This window comes from Camponotus floridanus, unplaced genomic scaffold (assembly GCF_003227725.1).
Source record: "Camponotus floridanus strain SB8 unplaced genomic scaffold, Cflo_v7.5 scaffold2, whole genome shotgun sequence".
Lineage (NCBI taxonomy): Eukaryota > Metazoa > Arthropoda > Insecta > Hymenoptera > Formicidae > Camponotus > Camponotus floridanus.
In genome coordinates, this window is record NW_020229325.1 from 6,679,975 (window position 1) to 6,697,664 (window position 17,690).

The 17,690-nt window shown below is 37.3% G+C and overlaps 1 protein-coding gene across 4 annotated transcripts in view; it reads right to left on the reverse strand.

Annotated features, from left to right (window-relative positions):
* LOC105257789 (alpha-catulin) overlaps nt 1–17,690 on the reverse strand; it is a 51,197-nt gene that overhangs the window by 3,495 nt on the left and 30,012 nt on the right. For 2 of the 4 annotated variants that reach the window (XR_889692.2, XR_889693.3), the window contains exons 3-11: nt 9,854–10,131; nt 9,475–9,717; nt 6,815–7,078; nt 5,588–5,839; nt 4,967–5,126; nt 4,766–4,884; nt 4,201–4,530; nt 1,416–1,622; nt 343–843 (exon numbers count right to left, since the gene is read on the reverse strand). Coding sequence is in view for 2 of the 4 variants with exons in the window: in XM_011268653.2 (XP_011266955.1) it covers nt 460–843; nt 1,416–1,622; nt 4,201–4,530; nt 4,766–4,884; nt 4,967–5,126; nt 5,588–5,839; nt 6,815–7,078; nt 9,475–9,717; nt 9,854–10,131 (2,237 nt within the window). In the remaining 2 variants the exon portion in view is untranslated. Of the gene's footprint in view, nt 1–263; nt 844–1,415; nt 1,623–4,200; nt 4,531–4,765; nt 4,885–4,966; nt 5,127–5,587; nt 5,840–6,814; nt 7,079–9,474; nt 9,718–9,853; nt 10,132–17,690 lie in introns of those variants that run through there. The other 2 variants (XM_011268653.2, XM_011268654.2) reach the window with 2 other exon arrangements.

Below are 17,690 nucleotides of genomic sequence, written 5' to 3' on the forward strand. Positions count from 1 at the left end.
ATTTCGATGAAACTATCTTTCGATAAATATCGCAAATATAAGTAATTACACTTAATATAGAAAATAATAAAAATAATAAAAATAATATATATATAGGAAATAATAATAATAATAATAATAATAATAATATATATATATATATATATATATATATATATATATATATATAAGAAATAATATAATAATAAAATTTTGCATTCCGAAAGTCAAGAAAGAAACATTACAAATTTTTTTCGACAATAATATTATTATTATTGTCGAAATTACGACGATTCGATCCCTCGCGAGGTGATCGTAATGAGGAAATACAAAGCAAAACGGAAAATGAAACCAAGGCCGAACCTGTACGAAGAACGTATAGCGTTCTCGACGTGTGCGTACGTTCGTGCGTGCGCGTGAAACGTTTTCACGAACGAGTGTTCACGTGCCACGTGCTACGGCACGACGTATTTACCGCTACTATCTCGGTAGCGTCGCGTGTCTTAAGTGCTGCAGCTGTGCGTGGTGCAGCTGCAGCTGCAGGAGCTGCAGATTCTGCAGGCAGTAGGGCGGCTGTTGCGTTCCGGGCGTCGTAGATAGGACGGATGGATGGACGAAGGAGCCGGAATTCCGGCCCGGCCCGGGATTTATAGACGGACCGAAGAGCGACAGGGACAACGAGCTCGGGCCGAGGGATGGTTTCAGGATACTGTGAAATTGCGCGGACGTGAGCGGATGGGGTTGCACGTAAGGGCTCGTAGAAGGTAATAACTGCGGGCTAATTGGGTATAAACAATCCTCTTCGGCCTGGCCGGGTGCCATCGTCGGGCTGAACTCCATGTATTGCGGCATCATGAGATTGTGCTAGGCGGTGAATAGAGAACGGAAGGAGATAGATGTACACACACTCGATTTTTAGCGCGAACGCGGGGAATCTGCGACTTTGATTCTACTGATCCTGTGCGAATATTTCCTTAAAAATGGAACACATCTATTGCAATTTTGGTAGATCAAGCTTGCGCGATTCTATAAAAATGGAAACGATACAATGTTTAATGTCAATGTGACTGCAAATATTTTGACGCAAATATTCGCAAGAATCGATAGAGGAAAAATTTCGTATAATCTTTCAAAAATATATCGATTTTCAGCGCGTATATATATTTATCGTATAAATAACTTTTAACGTAATTTCTCTCTAGAATCTTTAGAATTTTCCGGGGGGCTAAAGCTACCTGTAAATATATATGCAATTTGTATTCTCTGATATTTTGAAGAAACGCGATGTTAAAATATTACGAATGAATGAATGAATGAAAAAGTATCTTCGTTCAAATTGATTTAATACAGGCAACCTCAGTCACACATATAAAAAAGATTATCACATGTCCTTGTCTATTTAAGAGACGAATCGATTGAATATTCCCGTGACTCACCTTTGTGGCGCAGACGAAACACGTAGTGACCACCTTCGAGATCACATTCATGAGATTTTTCGTTTCTTGTATGACATTGTCGACTTTTGTAAATGTGGCGGCCTTGCCGACAGTAGGGTTCTTCACGGTGAATTGTAGTTGCTGAACGTAAGTCGGCACTCGATCCAGATTTTCCAGGAGATCTTTCTTATGCGGTCCACCTGGTACCTGCGCCCATATAACATTGTATACAATCTTATGTCTTGATCCGTGTCGCAAGGCAAACTTGTTTACATTCGATTCTCAACGATCCGAAAGTATCAGTGACCGGAAACGTGTATAAATAATTAGCATAACATTTATTTACTCTCGTCATTTATTAAATATAATTTTAATATGGAATATAATGAACTAATAATAAATTTTATAATAATAGTATATCGATCGAAAAGAATAAAATTAGTAAACATCTTGATTAATTTATTGTCTTTCTCGATATTATATATTTATAAGAATTATTTTTTGCTCTTTAATAATAATTTCCATATTAAAATATCTATAGGTACTTGTAATAAAAATTTATGGTGATAACTTTTGGCTCTTATGTATATTAATGTTTGTAATGTTAATATAAAATGAGAAAAATATATGAAAATAAGTATAAATTAAAGCAATCGTTGAAAATTTCTGAATGTATTTACCTTGCGATATCTGATTATATTTAATGCATTTCTTAGAGATTCTGTAAAGCAATGCCTGATTCTATTGTTCGCAGTTTATTGTATGACTAATAATAAAAACTTTGTAGTATATGTATCGTAAATACTTGGAAGTTTGCATCTATAAAGTTAATAGAAAGAAGATTGTCTATCGGTCCTAGTAGAACACGATGCAAGACTTTCAACAGAATGTGAAAAGTTGCTCAAGATAGATCAGAGTGACTGTGTGAAGTGGCAGTGAAATAGTACAGACCTTATTATTTTTGCAAGCTTCCTTTACGTATTTTTTTTTATAAAACGTAATGATATATTCAAGAAAAAAAAACGAATAAATTTTCTTGAAATTTTTCAAGTATGTTTTTAAATATCCGCAAAATGTTTTAGAATCTCTATGGTAAACATTTTTTAATAAATATTGTCGTTCAATAGAACGCGATACATGTTGGAAACTGGCAAAAATTTCGAGACATAATACTCATGCCCCAGATAGTGGAAGGAGAGGGACCACAATGCACATAGACGTCGTCCATAGACGGAAGCATTCCCGTAGCATCTAAAACACACTTCACTAATCGTACACAAAAGTCGTATAAATGTACACAAAATAGATTCGCTAACATAATTCATGAACGTTCATTATGACATTTCAAATGACGTGATATACGCGAGATATATGTCACATCGATTTCCGGAAAAGTCATTGAATTGTATACCGCGAGAATTATGTATGTAAAATATTACAAATAAAAATTCAACGTCAGTTTAGCACGTAAACAAGATTCTCATACCAATATAAATGAATCGTTACATTATAATGAATGAATAAATCCATTTTTTTATAATTGCTAATTATTAAAATATATTACATTCTCAATTATCAGATTCATCGGTACATTTTTTTTATTTTCTTGCATAAATAAAGTGATTCTCTATGGTATATTCGAAATGATCAGTAGGAGAGTCTACGTGCGAGATGTTGCATAGCAATATATGTACGTATACAGAGATAATATGTACAAATGTATGACAAACATTCAATTCAATGCAGTGAGACAGTGAATGACGTAGAGACAGCGAGATATATGTATATACATATTCCTATACATACATATATACATAGCAACGAGAATGATTTATATAAGACGAAAGTGTGATATCTATTAATCCAAAAAGGGTCTAAAGTAAAGAGAGAAAAAGTTACCTGGATGGAGGCATTCAAGAGCGAGGGTATAAAAAAGGGTTGTATAATACAGAATATATTACAAGGTTAGCGTTTTGTTGTTTCTCTTAAGAAGAGTAATAGAAATATCAAAGTGGTTTCAGGTGACTATATATATTCGGCCTAGCTAGGAGGGGGAAAGAGGGGGGGTTCAAAAGTGGGCAGCAAACGTGTTAATTCGAACATGTCTAATGCTAATAACGCGTGTCGAAGCTACTTCTGGTCTGGATGCTACTGATCTGTAGTAGCGTATAAAGTAGCGAAACAAGATTTTTTGACATAATTAATATTTTCCGTTTTTAACATTTTTTTTTTAATATTTGATTTTCTGGCTTGTCTTTTATCTGCCAAAGAAATCGCGAAATATTATCGATATTGCTATTGTGTCTCCCGAAACTTTTAGAAATGAAGCTAAAATTACGTAATATCGGACATATCGACATATCATATATGTCTGCTTTTACACAAATATTTGCATATTTTTATTATCGAATTTTGAAGTAAACAATAATTATTATTAGCATCCTCGAAATGAATCTTTAGTAATAATGATGATGACATTTGATATATGACATTTAATTAAATTTTCGATCGGCAGACTCGATGCAACTTCGACGTTGCGACTTACGAAGAAACGAAACTTAATAGCGTAATGTATAAGTAAAAAGATTTCCAATATAGCGAGGATATTAAGTAAGAAACTCGGAATCAAGTCCAATATAGAGTCCGTATAATAAACAATGGTAAAAGAATGATTATAGAAGTAAAGGTGATAGATCTTGATATATATTAACATCAGTCCAATTAGAAAAATGTGTGTCATCTCTCTTTCGATCTACGTCGGTCGTGTTAGCCGATTGGCACATACCTGGTAACTGAATTGTCTCACAACCTTGTACAATCTGTTCGCCTCCTCGGCGAAATACTCAGCTTGGGTGAACAGATCCTGGGTGGTCTTCAGCGCGCCTTCGCCTCGCGTGAACTGATACATCGAGAATGCCATCGATGACATATTCTTTGCCCGTTTCACAATGTCGTTGTTCTCCTCCAGAGCGCTTCCGCTCTCCTGCCATTTTTCCGTCTCGGCGTCCATCTCCGAAGTGATCAGTTTCATCTCGAGACCCGCCTTCGCTATCTTCGCCTGCTCCTCGCTATCCAAGCGCACTGGTTTCAGTGGTTTGCTCGTCGTGCCGTGTTTCTAAAATAAACCATATCTATGATTGTTTGTCCGTGCGCGTATATTTTATATGTGCATATATACTTTTCAATTATCGGACACATAAAAGTAGCATCTAAGTAAACGGATGCTAAACGTGTGTTTTCGACACGCATCTGACTAGAGCTAAATAATTCAAATAATCGTGTTTTCTTTGGAAAAAGCAGTTTGTATGCACAAGATGTGTCGACTGTTGCTAAAGTAATTGTTTACGTACTCCTGGCCGCGGCAAGGACATGTAAACTTGCTTTTCTGGGCGATTTTGACTGAGTTCCAGGACGTCTTTTGCCACTGTCGTTACGTCAGTCATGAGCCACTGCCACATATCAGCGAATACTACAAAATGTAAACAAATTTGGATTAGTGGCAAATTACCGTTGCAAATTCAGTAAGACATCGAAGCATCTAAGCAACTCACCTTCGAGATTTTCCTTGGCTATCTTACTTGTAGGATGCCTGGCTAGCGTATGCGCGGCCGTTACGACTTGAGGGCCATATATTCTCAAATTGATTTCCGTAAACTTGGCCGACACTTGCAACGATTCCGAGAGCGCAACGTGTCTCAGAAGCTTACATACCTGTAAAAAAAGTAGTGTATTCAATAAGAAACTAAGAATTCTATTCGTGGTACATTAATAGAGAAATAATTACGTTCGGTTCTTTGTGTACGTTGTATTATAAAAGGTAACTTTAAATCACATAGTTAGCGTTAATGTTGGATATGATTAATGAAGTACGCGAGCTAATTCACTTAGAGTTAGGCGTGGAATAAACTCCAATCAGGTGCTGTAATCAATCTAAAGAAATGATGAATGGCAATCACTGACATCTAATAAATCGATATTTACGTTCTCTAGAATCCATTTAATGCGCGTAAAATTAAACGCCGCCATTATGTTGCATTTGAAAACAATTTGCAATAATAATCGATACTCCTCGGAAAGAGGATACTCCGTATTATTTTCGCTCCGATTTCAGATTTAGAGCGCGCGTGAAAGAACGTTAAGCACACGTGGACGCCGCGTCTGGCAGAGCTTACTTCGAGAATGTGTTCGATATACTCGTGGAACCTGTCGCTGCTCTCCTGTAGACGGTCGATGTCATTGGCCAACGCGAGATTTCTGATCGTTGACACGAGCTCCTGACCGGCTTTTGTCACTTGGCCAAGATCGCCGGCCTGTTCCATCGTCGTCGCGCTGAGCTGCTGGCGAAGATCTCTGGTCGCCCGCAACACACCCATCACCGCTTGTTCCATTTCGGAGCTCGGTGAACCCCCGCCGCCCTCGTAATTCTGACGGAACACGATGTCTATCGTTTCATACCTTATCACGTCATCATCGTTAGGGAATATTGTTTACAAATTGCGCTACTCAAAATTTTCGACTACGTTTAACGATTAAGATTTCTTACAAATTTATTTCCGAGACGCTCTCACAATCTTACGTATAATTTTGTAATTTTTATGTAGGCTGTATACAGGGTGTTTCTTAATAAGTGAAAAATGTTAGGAGATGATTCTTTGTCGAAAATTAAGAGAGGGTTTTTCATAAACAGGATGATTCTTTGTCGAAAATTAAGAGAGGGTTTTTCATAAACATATACTTTTACGTCCCTCCCTGTGGAGTTACATTCCTCCAAAAATGGAGATAAAGATCAGGTTTTTATTTTTTCTCAAATTTAGAAGAAATGAAATTAGGTGGATATTTTCTACTAGTAAAAAGGTTATTTATTAATAATATTTTTTTAGTCTCCCGTATTGTTATAAGGGGATGAAACTAGCAACCCCTATTCAATTTTTTATTAGAACTTTTTAATAGGCCGGAATATAATCATAAAAATACGCATTAAAAAGTTTGATTTATTTAGAAACTTTTTTATTTGTTTAATTTTTTCCATAAAATTAGTAGTTTTCAAGGGAAAAAAAAAACGTTATCGTGCACGATGCTAAATAGCATAGGTTTCGAATTACGAGAAGTTAAATTTAAAATAAAAATAAAATTAGAGCAAATGTTGGAAAATTGGAGCAAAAACAAAATTATAAGAAAAACCTAAAAATCTAAAAAATAAAAACCCCACTTAATTTTCGACAAAGACTTATCTCCTAAAATTTTTCACCCTTATTAAGAAACATTTTATACGTATAACAAATCTGTGCTAAAAAGATTGTATTTTTCTTCCGCATTTCTATACGATGATGTTATTAGATGATAGAGTTATTCGGTGGTTTATTTTTTTAATTGAAATAAAATAAAAAATTTCGACTCACCATGCTGTTACCAATCCGTAGAAGTGTATTGAGCTCGAGTTTCGCACGATCGCAAAGAAGGAGAATGTTTTCTCTGTGCTCGTGGCTCGTGTAGGCGCTGTCGGTGAAGTCCTGCGTTCTCTCCACCACTGTTTCTAACGCCGACGTAAGTGTTTCGCGGCAACCCGGTCCCAACAGGGTCATCCTTGTTGTTTCAACGAGCCTCTCGAAGTGTTTCAATGCCGAGCAAACGGTACTACTGTCCCAGTCCTCTTGCTGCGGGCTCTGCAAGTAATGGCGGGCCGCGCGATCGTAAAAAAGATATATATTTTTTTGGAAAATTTATTACTTTCCCTTTTTTTTGCGAAACATTTTTTCTCTTTCTTTTCCTTTGTTATTTAAATATTTAAAAAAAAGATTGCACAACGGAGCAACAAACTTACAATCGCGTAAATGTGTAATGTTGAAAAGCGCAAATGACATACGGAATATTAGACAAACACGCGACAAATGGTATTAAATCTTTTAGAGGGATGTCACGTTACGGAGCGTCCCACTTTGGCCAGGTTGTCTACACAATCACTCCAGAATCGATTATGTCGGGCGGAAAGTGGGTAGTACTTAAGTGTAAAATACAAGGGTGCAACTACACATCTTTCCAGTGCGGTTAAAGATCGTTCATCGTGCTATCCCAATGCTATCGCGTTCTCTCTTGAAAGAAATTGAGAGATTTTCGGGAGCATTAGGTAACAGTGTATATGGGTGTGACATATTGTAAAATATTTCTCCTCATTTATTTGAGACGCTGGAAAAAATTTGGCACCGAATTAAAGCACCGCACGTCAAAGTGCCGATATGGAAATGCGAGCGCACAAAATTTGGCACGATTCGCGATCTCTTTATGACGATCGTTTCCGGCGTCGCGACCATTTCACCGTCGCGATAAAAACTTTCCATCGTTATAACGAATGATGGTCTCGAATGGAGATCGTTTTTTTATAAACTCTCGTTATGAAATGACGATACGTTCACGATATTTGCAAGTCGCAATTTCTTACGTGTACTTCTCACTTTTAATCGTGCATTCGATTCCAAGAGAAAATCCGCATGATTTACGATTTATAATTATTTTCGCATAAAGTTATCTAGCAACGATATAACTAGATACGCGTAACGACTTTGGCATGAAACAACCCATTTCAATTCCACGAGTGAAATTCGCAGTTTCATTTATCGTTCGTTTCACTACTTTCTATCGCTTTTATTTCGCCTCCAACTTCTCGTTATATCGAATTTTTTTGCATTGCAGCCTTGTACCCTACTAATTTTTTTTCGCTATCATCCATTTAATTTGGGTTCGTCCAGTTCATCATGCATATTTCCAATGTCCAGCAGTATCGATGAGCAATATCAATATGGAAAGAATGTTAGAATGTATTATACATGAGCATGGAAAATATTTCAAGTATATTATTATTAGCGATCGTGACATTTATCAAAGTCATAATGTTTTTGTCAATAATTGATTGTATGTAAGAGGTATATTAATGTAATTGATATTCGTAAAACATATTTCGCTGATTCTCCTCCACCATCTTCGACCGTCGCTTATCGATTTCATGCCAAACCAGATATCGCGCTATTATTTATGGTTTCTCGAGTCGTAGTGGTATAGAGGGATCGTTTCGATATCTCGTTTACAAGTTCTGCAGGGGTAGAGCTCAAGGTCGGTTAAGTCGTACATCAAGGAGGTATCCGTAAATTACAATTTGGCGGACAAAGACTCTTTGGAATGCTTCCAAACGTTTTCGGAAACATTTTACACGCTTTTTCCCTCCGATCCTCGCAATATGATCGTAATATGCGTGCTCGATGCAGCAGAATAATGAAGAATATGCAAATGCTTGAAAGTCAATATAGCGTCATTTGGCAACCGCGATTATTACAGCATTTCCTGGCAAGCTTTAACGCATGTCGGTAATTATTTTCTCGTTATTAATGGTATTAATTTCGAAATTTCATGTAGATTAATACCGCAAGCGAAATAATATCGAAAAAGTAATATCTAACAATTGATAGATAACATCTTTTAACAATTGATAGATAACATCTTTTAACTTTACTAGATTATTTTGCTACTAAATTTTATGAAATTAATTTCAACGCGTGTAATATATTTCAAAAGAAATATTTTCATTGTTCAAGCAAGAGTTTCTGCACAAAAAAGGATATTCTTGTTTTGAAAATATATTTAGTTTTAACATGGAAATCTCGAAATGAGATTATATCGCGTTAATTAAAGAAAAATATAATTGCTTGAATATTTGCTTAAATAAAGCCATTTTATATAGTTCAATCAGAGAAAAATATATTTTTATGATTTAAGATTTAATTTTCTCGAATGGAAAAGAAACAATGTGAGATAGAAAATAACATTTTTAAATTAAAGATTATAATTTTCTTAAAGTAGAATTAAATAATTAAATAATTATATATTCTTCAGGTCAATTACAATATTAAAATAAGACTACAATATTGAAATTTAAAATTATTAAATTCCTCCAAGAAGATTATAAATTATTGCGTATATACGAAACAATGAACGCGTTAATTTAAGTATTATATAAGTTTCGATTTGAACACTTATTTTTTTCTGCGCGCGTTCGAAAAATATAGTTTACCTGTGAATTTGAGTAGGATTGAGATTCGCTACAGTCCAATACCCCGTCCTTGACGACATAATGTATTAGATCCATCGCTCTTCTCATTTGGCAAAAAACGGTGTCTCGGTTCTCCTTCGCGGACGGGCATTCGGGATGCCTTAAGCACGTTTTGCTGGACGTGAGGAGCATCATGGTGCTCCTTTCGAGCACCTGTCGAGCCGCTGCCATCTGCGCGCGTCGCCTCTCGTCTTTGAGATCATTCTGAGAAAATTGAAATGCGAGATGTTTAATTGAGATCTCGGCTCCCATATTAAAATAGTCTTAATTAACTGTACGCGACAGAATTGTGATAAAGGATTCCGCGGAACATTGATTGGAATAAAAAATTAATTCCCACCTGACGATCGCCCGTTAAATGCGCCAACTCGACCATCTCGCCTCCGAATTGGCTGAACGCCTTGACGAATTCGGTGAAGTTCGAGACGCTTTCGAGACGTCCGAGGCTGCGGGCGACTTTATCCTTGGCGTGGAGCAATTGATTGACCACGACGATGTCCGCCAGGAGGAGGACCTTCGTCACTGAGCCTAGGAGACATCTGGCAGCTCTCACGACGGAACCTCGGTCAGCCAGACTGTCTTCCAAGGCACATTCGCATAATTTTTCGATCGCTGAGCCTAAGTGCACACAACATAATCGATTGAAAAATCGATGAAAAATATTATAATTTAATATAGACATCTGCAGAAATTAAAATGTGCGTGTAAGTTTAATCATTCGTTAAATCCCGCGAGTACCTTTCACCGCGGAAAAGAGAGCGAATTTCGTTCAAGCGTAGTGGACGGAAAGCATTGATGAATTAAACATCTCGTCTTTTTACCGTGTGTCACCGTAAAATCGGAGTACCTGATTTAATTATGATCAAGTCCCTCGACTAAAGTACGACGGCTACGTAATTGGGTGCCCTTGAGCGCTCACAATTAGCTACTCCACTCATTGCTTATCTAAACAACACGTTTGAACTGAATTATCGTTAAAAGATTATGCGCGTAAAAATGTTTAAATGTAGAATTACCATGTACGCGTATTTTTTAACTTTAATCAGAATAGTTTTAAAAATACGTAATTTTAATTATTGTATTAATTTTGTATTTAAAATTTATTAATTACATATATTTTTTTATTTCATACTTTTTTTTAATCATATAATGTTTAATCATAAAATGAAGGAGAAAAAGATGCTGATAAAAATATTTCATTAATTCCATTTCATTTGTTAATAAAATCATTTGATATCTCTTTGGAGAAATAATATGATATTGTATAAAAACCAACGTAAAAATTGACATTACAGAATATCTCTTTTTCCAAGACGCATTTACGTGCACAGTGTTTTCTAATAATACCATCATCGATCGAAAATCACTTGAAGCATGAGATGCGAGGATTGCTGTACCATTAAACAGTTATTTCCTGAATTAGAGAGCTGTAGCTAGTACGAAATACGATCTCACTCCCGGCTGTTAGCATGCACTAATTGTTCATTCCCATTAAATGATATCCTAAACATAAATTGCTATAGGGAAAATCGAGATGAGAGAACAATATCAGAGATTATTGTGAATATAATATCTGCACGTCACGCAATTATGAGAAAATATCGAGTCGATGCTTATCGAGAGGGATGAAATTCATCTTTGTCTAGAAATATTCTCAATTAATTCCATCGTTCGTCTATCGCAGGCTTCCATTAAATACTATTCCTCAATTTGTTTTCCTCGGACAGTTTCTTCATCAACTCGATGTTTATCTAAACTTTTCCCATAGGATGTTGCAAATTGTACCCCTTGGCGAAGTTTATTTTTTATTTTACTTGATGGATACTTTTCTCATTAGTCAACGAGAAAAGTACTTTATACCTTTAGGTTTTTATAAATTGCACGTTGTAAATTTTAAAATTATCATATATATCTGCTATATAAACTTGGATATTTTCCATTACTTTTTATTCTATTGTGAAGTATCTTTAAGAAGAATTAAACAGTTGATGCAAAAATTAAAAATAAAAATCCGCTTTCGCGGATACGCTATCGTACTTTGCATTTTTTTTATGAATACAGATCGCCCTCTGTTCTATCGAATCGATTAATATAGCAGTGCAAGTTCACCCAGTTTGATATGGAAGTCTTATAATAGTTTTATAAAGATTAACTGTTATATATACGAATGCGCAAAGATCTTGACCTAATTTTAAAGTAGTCAAAATGCACAAATTCTGTTTATTTATTTATCATTCGAGTCATCAATTAACCTTTAGCATATTTTTATAGAGTATATATTTATACAGAAATATATTATTAAAAAAGATTTAAAACCATGTTTACTGTACCATTATGATATAATTAATTAAATAATGTCACGTTATAGAATGTAAAAGAAATGTAATAAATAATAAACAAGAGATGCTTTTCTGTTTCAATTTGCATATTTTTTCCTCATTTAATTACTACGGAATTATTATTACAAAGAGGAATCGCAAATAAGTGGATGATGCGAGCGGAATTTGTATGTCGCTAAAAGGATCTCCACTTGTTATTGATTATCGGTGAGATATTTTCGAGCGTAACGCATTTTGAACATAGCGCAGCACATGTCACTTATCCCGATATTGGTATCTCGATGCATCCGGTGGATCGCAATTGGAGAGATTGCTCGGATACGATAAGCATAGAAGCGTGTCCCAGAAGTACACTTTCTATGATTCACAGGGATGCATCGAGCTGGGACATCAGACGGGAGATTGACATCCGTGTTTTTTTATTTCCCGCCCGTGAGAATGAAAAGAAGCACTTTTCACCGCGCGTATTATTCATCGACATCGATATCGAGATGCTATCTCCGTTGTATCTGTCTGATTTATCAGATAGATACATACGGGAAAAGGCAGCAAGAATAAAGAATAACACGGAGGAAAGCCAAATCACAAATTGTTGTGAAATACGTTCGCAAATTTTGAGCAAAATTGCAAATTCCTCACAAAGATGCACATCGATCGTCGCTTAATTGCCACCTTTGTAACTTTCAGTCGGCACGCGATGAAAGAACAATTATGCGTTGCATTGTTCGCGTGATTAGGAGATCCGCTCGCGTCATAAACGAATTATTTCCTTACAATAACGGAGTGCAGTACGTAATCGTATCGACACTACTTGCTTGCCTCAAAATTGTAGACTTTATCTATGTAAAATACAAATTCTGCAGAAACATGACGCGTATATTTATATTCATCAGTTCGTGTTTTCTTGAAATTCTTTTTTTATTACAATAATTCTGTGGTAATTAATCGAATGAGATATACAAAAAAAAATAACTCTCCAACATGTTTGTTGAAATTAGCTTTCTGTTTGAAAATATTAGCGAAACATTTCTATAAATATGTGCATATCGAGTTGATATAAGTATTTTTCGAATTTTAAACGTGTGCAGTTTATATTTATTAAAACAAATGTTTGCGGTGTAAATCGATGACACCGATGTGATTAAACGAGCTATCGATGCATAAAATATTTTTACATTACTCCAGCTCTATCTTTCCTCTCTCTCTCTCTTTCTCTCTCTCTCTCTCTTCGTAATGTAGATCTGCGAATGTGCTCGCGGTTTGCAAGTGGTTTTGCATTCATCAGAGAGCGATATCAAATTGCTATAATAAACAGAGCGGAACGACGTTTTACCATGATAACCGTGATAATCGTGATAACCACGGGCTTATGGATCAATGTGACTAATGACTTTCCAAGTTTACTCGTTAGCGAAACCTTTATCTGGGTTTACCATCGGTTCACGCTAAATCGACTCGATATTTACGCTTTTTCGTTAATCATATTTCCCTCGATAAAATTCCCCCGACACAAGCGATTTTTATTTGTACGATTTCTTGCACGATACGAATCAATTTATTATTTCTTTTGACAGGTTTTTTTTTACAACGATGGTTCCGCCTGAACGCCCCTTTTTACCATCCAAAGAAGGTCGAGCGAATTTATGCCGCGTTTTTCCCAAGCGACACATCGTAATATAAAATCGCTCTCTTGTGTCCCGATGCGCTGGAAATGTTTTTATTGTTCGGTTGGTGCCGGCATAAAATGGATTTATCAGCGTTAGCGTCGACTTACTTGCAATCGCACGAATATTAAATAGGCGAGGAATATATTGCCGATGCTTAATTTCGAAAGTACGGACGATTGTGGTTGTTTACGCGATCGATCAATCGGGAGAATATTAATCTATCTGGTCACGCGACGATACGAATTAATCGCGAGATGCAAATAGAGACTGTACATCGATCACGTTGCATCTAATTTCGTTATATACGGGCATTTCATGAACATTGTCCGTTTCGCGTAATAAAACGCGAATTTTCGTCACATTATTTTTTCACACACACACGCGAAAATAAAATTAAATAAATGTCCGCGTCGGTCATAAATCTCTGTACGCGTGCGCTTGTCCACACGTCGGCCGTTAATAAATGTTTCGTACATTGACTTGACCCGATCTTAAAAGGCAGCCGAGACAAAAATAACTCGGGATGGTGTTTACGGCGAAGGGAACTACACACAAAGAGTGACTATACGAAAGTGGTTACCGTCTGACGCTGATCGATGTAGCCGCGAGTCAACTACAAATTGAAACTACAAATTTCGCGGTGTGTCTCGATATTAGCCAGGTATTTTCCCAGTTTCGTCGAAAACGCCGACCGATTCCCCCCCCTCCCCCTTCTCCCCCTTTTCCCCCGCGCTTCGATCTCGTCGTCGCGTTCGATACCTCGATTCTCGGACAATTTATTTTCGCCCCGTTTCCCACGATATTTCCAGCCTCTCCACATTTGCATATAACCGTTCTATTAGCAATTATCCCGAATTTGAGCTTCGATTCTCCGTTTTTCGCGATATCGAATCGCGTTATTCGATCATTTCCAGCGACGACGTAGGACAGGGCTATCCGCTATCGCCATTAATAAGGAGCCCGATATATTTTCAGCTCGACATTAAGCGTTATGGATTAACGTGCCAGCGCAGAAAGCGCGGGCGTATGATTCTTCTGGTAATTATCACCCGACTCGAAACGTGCGGCGGATATTAATGACACGGTGTACGCGTATCCATCGGCATGCTCGAGTGCGTCGGGCGAGCAGTGACTCGAGTCAAGCCTCGTGCTCGTGATTAAATGGCCGAGTCTCCGTTTCCTCGCGCTGCCCTATCCTTGCTTGTTGCGTGTTGTTTCCCCCTGCCTTCCCAACCCGGCTCATAAATTTGGCACGTCGCCACTTATCTTTTACAGTAGTCGTTTTCCGTTATAGCTCCGACTTGCTTCTTCCCCGTTCCTTCGTCGTTTTGCTGCGCGAGTTTCGGTTTCCCCGAAGCGTTCCATCGAAAATAGCGTTATCTTGGGAAAGAGAGCATAAATTATACGAGCATTCGCACAAGTAGTCGCGCCTCTCGATCCCGAAATCGCGAAATGTATACGCGATCTTCGTTGCGGAAACATTTTTTCCGATCGCTTCTGACTTTCCATTTTCCATGTACGATTTTCGCAGGTAATGGCACACGGCTCAACCTAAAAACCTGGGGCATATCGATCGATGAGAACGCGAGAATCCATTTGTATAAATTCGTCGCGTGCTGTGTCATAGTGAATTCCGCCGGCACGATATAGCTCTCTCGCGGCTCTTAGTTACACTTACGGTGGCCGATTTACACGCGATATCACGCGGAACGATTTGCTCGAGCCAGGTAGACTCGCATGACTCCGCGCGATCGCGATCGTAATATCGGTGCCCTTTCGACGTCATTTTATTACTCCGAATTGATACGTCTCTCGTATACGCTCCAATAAGTAATCCAATGCGATTTCGTAATCGAATCTTCATCTTGCGTCGAGAAAATCGATCTTCCGAGTTCGCGGGACGCGCCCCTTTCTTCGCAGACCTCGGTCTGTTTGACCTCGGTTATTGTGACGAAAGCTCTCTCGGTTTATCATTTATTTATCACCGCTTTCCCTTTAAGCGCAAATCGATGACAGCGAGAAGAATAACTCGCATTCTTACATCGGATGCAGAAACTGCGGGCGAGTTTCCACTTCCATTTCTCGTGTGTCACGTGCACGTGTCGGTCGTATTTTCATCCTCAAATTACAGTTTTAGTTGCAGTTTTAATCGAGTCGGACGTCGTTTGCCCGAAAACTTTCCTCGGGATCTTCAATTTCGCGGCGCGGAATATTTCGCTTTAAAAGACCACCGGGACCACCGCATCCTTCCTCTCCGCGGTACAATTTTTCTCCCCGAAGAAGAGCGAACAGGTGTGCTGGAAAGAAATATCCGTGATCCTTACTTCCGTCGTACTATCTGCCCGCTATTTGGCAAAGATACGAGGAGCTCTTCTATGTATGTAGGTGGCGAAAAACCTTCCAAGGTTCGGCGAAACTGGGTCATCGCGCGAGCTGTTTCCACATCGTAGCAGCCGGGGGATACGTCGTTCTGCAATGTGCAGCCTAGCGTGAAGAGACACGGGGAGATATAATCTGCCCGAGCCTAGACGATAAGACTAGACGAAGAGTGACGAGTTTCAAAGGTCACGAATCTTATCCTAGCGAAACTCTCTTCCGGCTCGCGTGCGATTGTCTCAATCACGAGGCTGCATATGAGAGACGTAATTTGTATTCCCTCCGGTTTATTCCGGGCGTTGATATTTCTGAGTGCTTTTATTAAGATTTTTTTCTTTACGCGCCATAACTCGGATGTTTTACGTGCATGTGATACTGAAATGCCTGTTGTGTGAAATATTTCATTACCCGCGTGTGCGCGAGGTCTCATGTGCCTGTCTTTTCCTCTTGAAAAAGCGAACGTAAGACGGCTAAGATAAGAGCGCTAAAGGAGTACATCGGTCGTTTCGTGCGAAACGAGAATCGTAAAACCGCATTCGAGGACGACACGTGGTGAGATGTTTTTTTATTTCGATTTTACGCGAATCAAATTTTCGTGACCTATTTGACGGGATATTCGAACGTCTTGGAGTTTACGACACAAAAGTAATACGACTCAAGAGGAGGAGAGAGAAACGTATATTTTCAATTTATTATTTCTCTTCCTTCTCGTCCCTTACATCTCGTAAGAGATGAAATATTCTTGTAGATAACGTGCAAAACGATACAATTTCATAGATCTCTTGTCCAATTGCGAGAGTTTATTCGCGGTAATATAATTTCTTTAAACATTGGCGAGAGAGAAGTATCTGCTTATTTAAGATTCGCGGAACGGAAAATGTCGAGTGTGCTGTAAGCATAATGCAACTTATTTTCCAGAGAGAGAGAAATATATACGTGTAATCTTGGGAGAAGACAAAATTTTCAAACAGTATCTATAAAGAAATTCAGATTAAAGTATTAAGATACTTTGCATTAAATTATTGCGACAGAATTTATAGTCGAGAGATAGAAATTTTAGTGCAATATCGCTTTGTTTTTTTCACATTATTCGTATTTGCTTCCGCAGGTAAAAGTGAGATTTAAAAATTAGCATTTAAAATTTAGTAAGCGTTAGCCTCTTGAATAAGATTGTTACAAAACTACGTCGCTATAATTGAGATGAATTTTCTCTCCTTTATAATCCCGGAGAAAGTAGAATTTCGCGTTAATTTACAAAATTCTTTCATTTCTTTCTTTATTAGATAATACATCACGTTCTAAGATTTCTCATAGTTTCAAATTGTATAATGCATGATGTGTGTGAAATATGTCAAGTTTTAATGCGAATTTGCTCTGTAATTGGATACGTTTGCATTGTCACAACTTTTGATTAATGTACTATCGTGATATTCGCGAGAGCATTTGCATTGAATTTGCATTTATGCCACTTTGCATAATTTTCACGTTTCGCATTCTACGAAACTCACATGTGACAGTCGTTTTTCTTTAACTCGAGAAAAGTACATCTTTAAAAGTATATTTAAAATTATCACGGTACATATTTTCTCACGAAAATGGAAATCTCTCGATCTTTCGTAGAAATCTCTGAATGATGTTATCTATTATTAAGGATGTTTTGTACTTATTTTCAAAATATTGAGAATTTAATGAAAATTGTACAGAATGTTCTATGTTTAGAATCTTCAGTTCAATTTTTAAATCGATTCACTAAAGCGTTCACAAATTATAAAGATTTTAATTTGCACCGAATTAA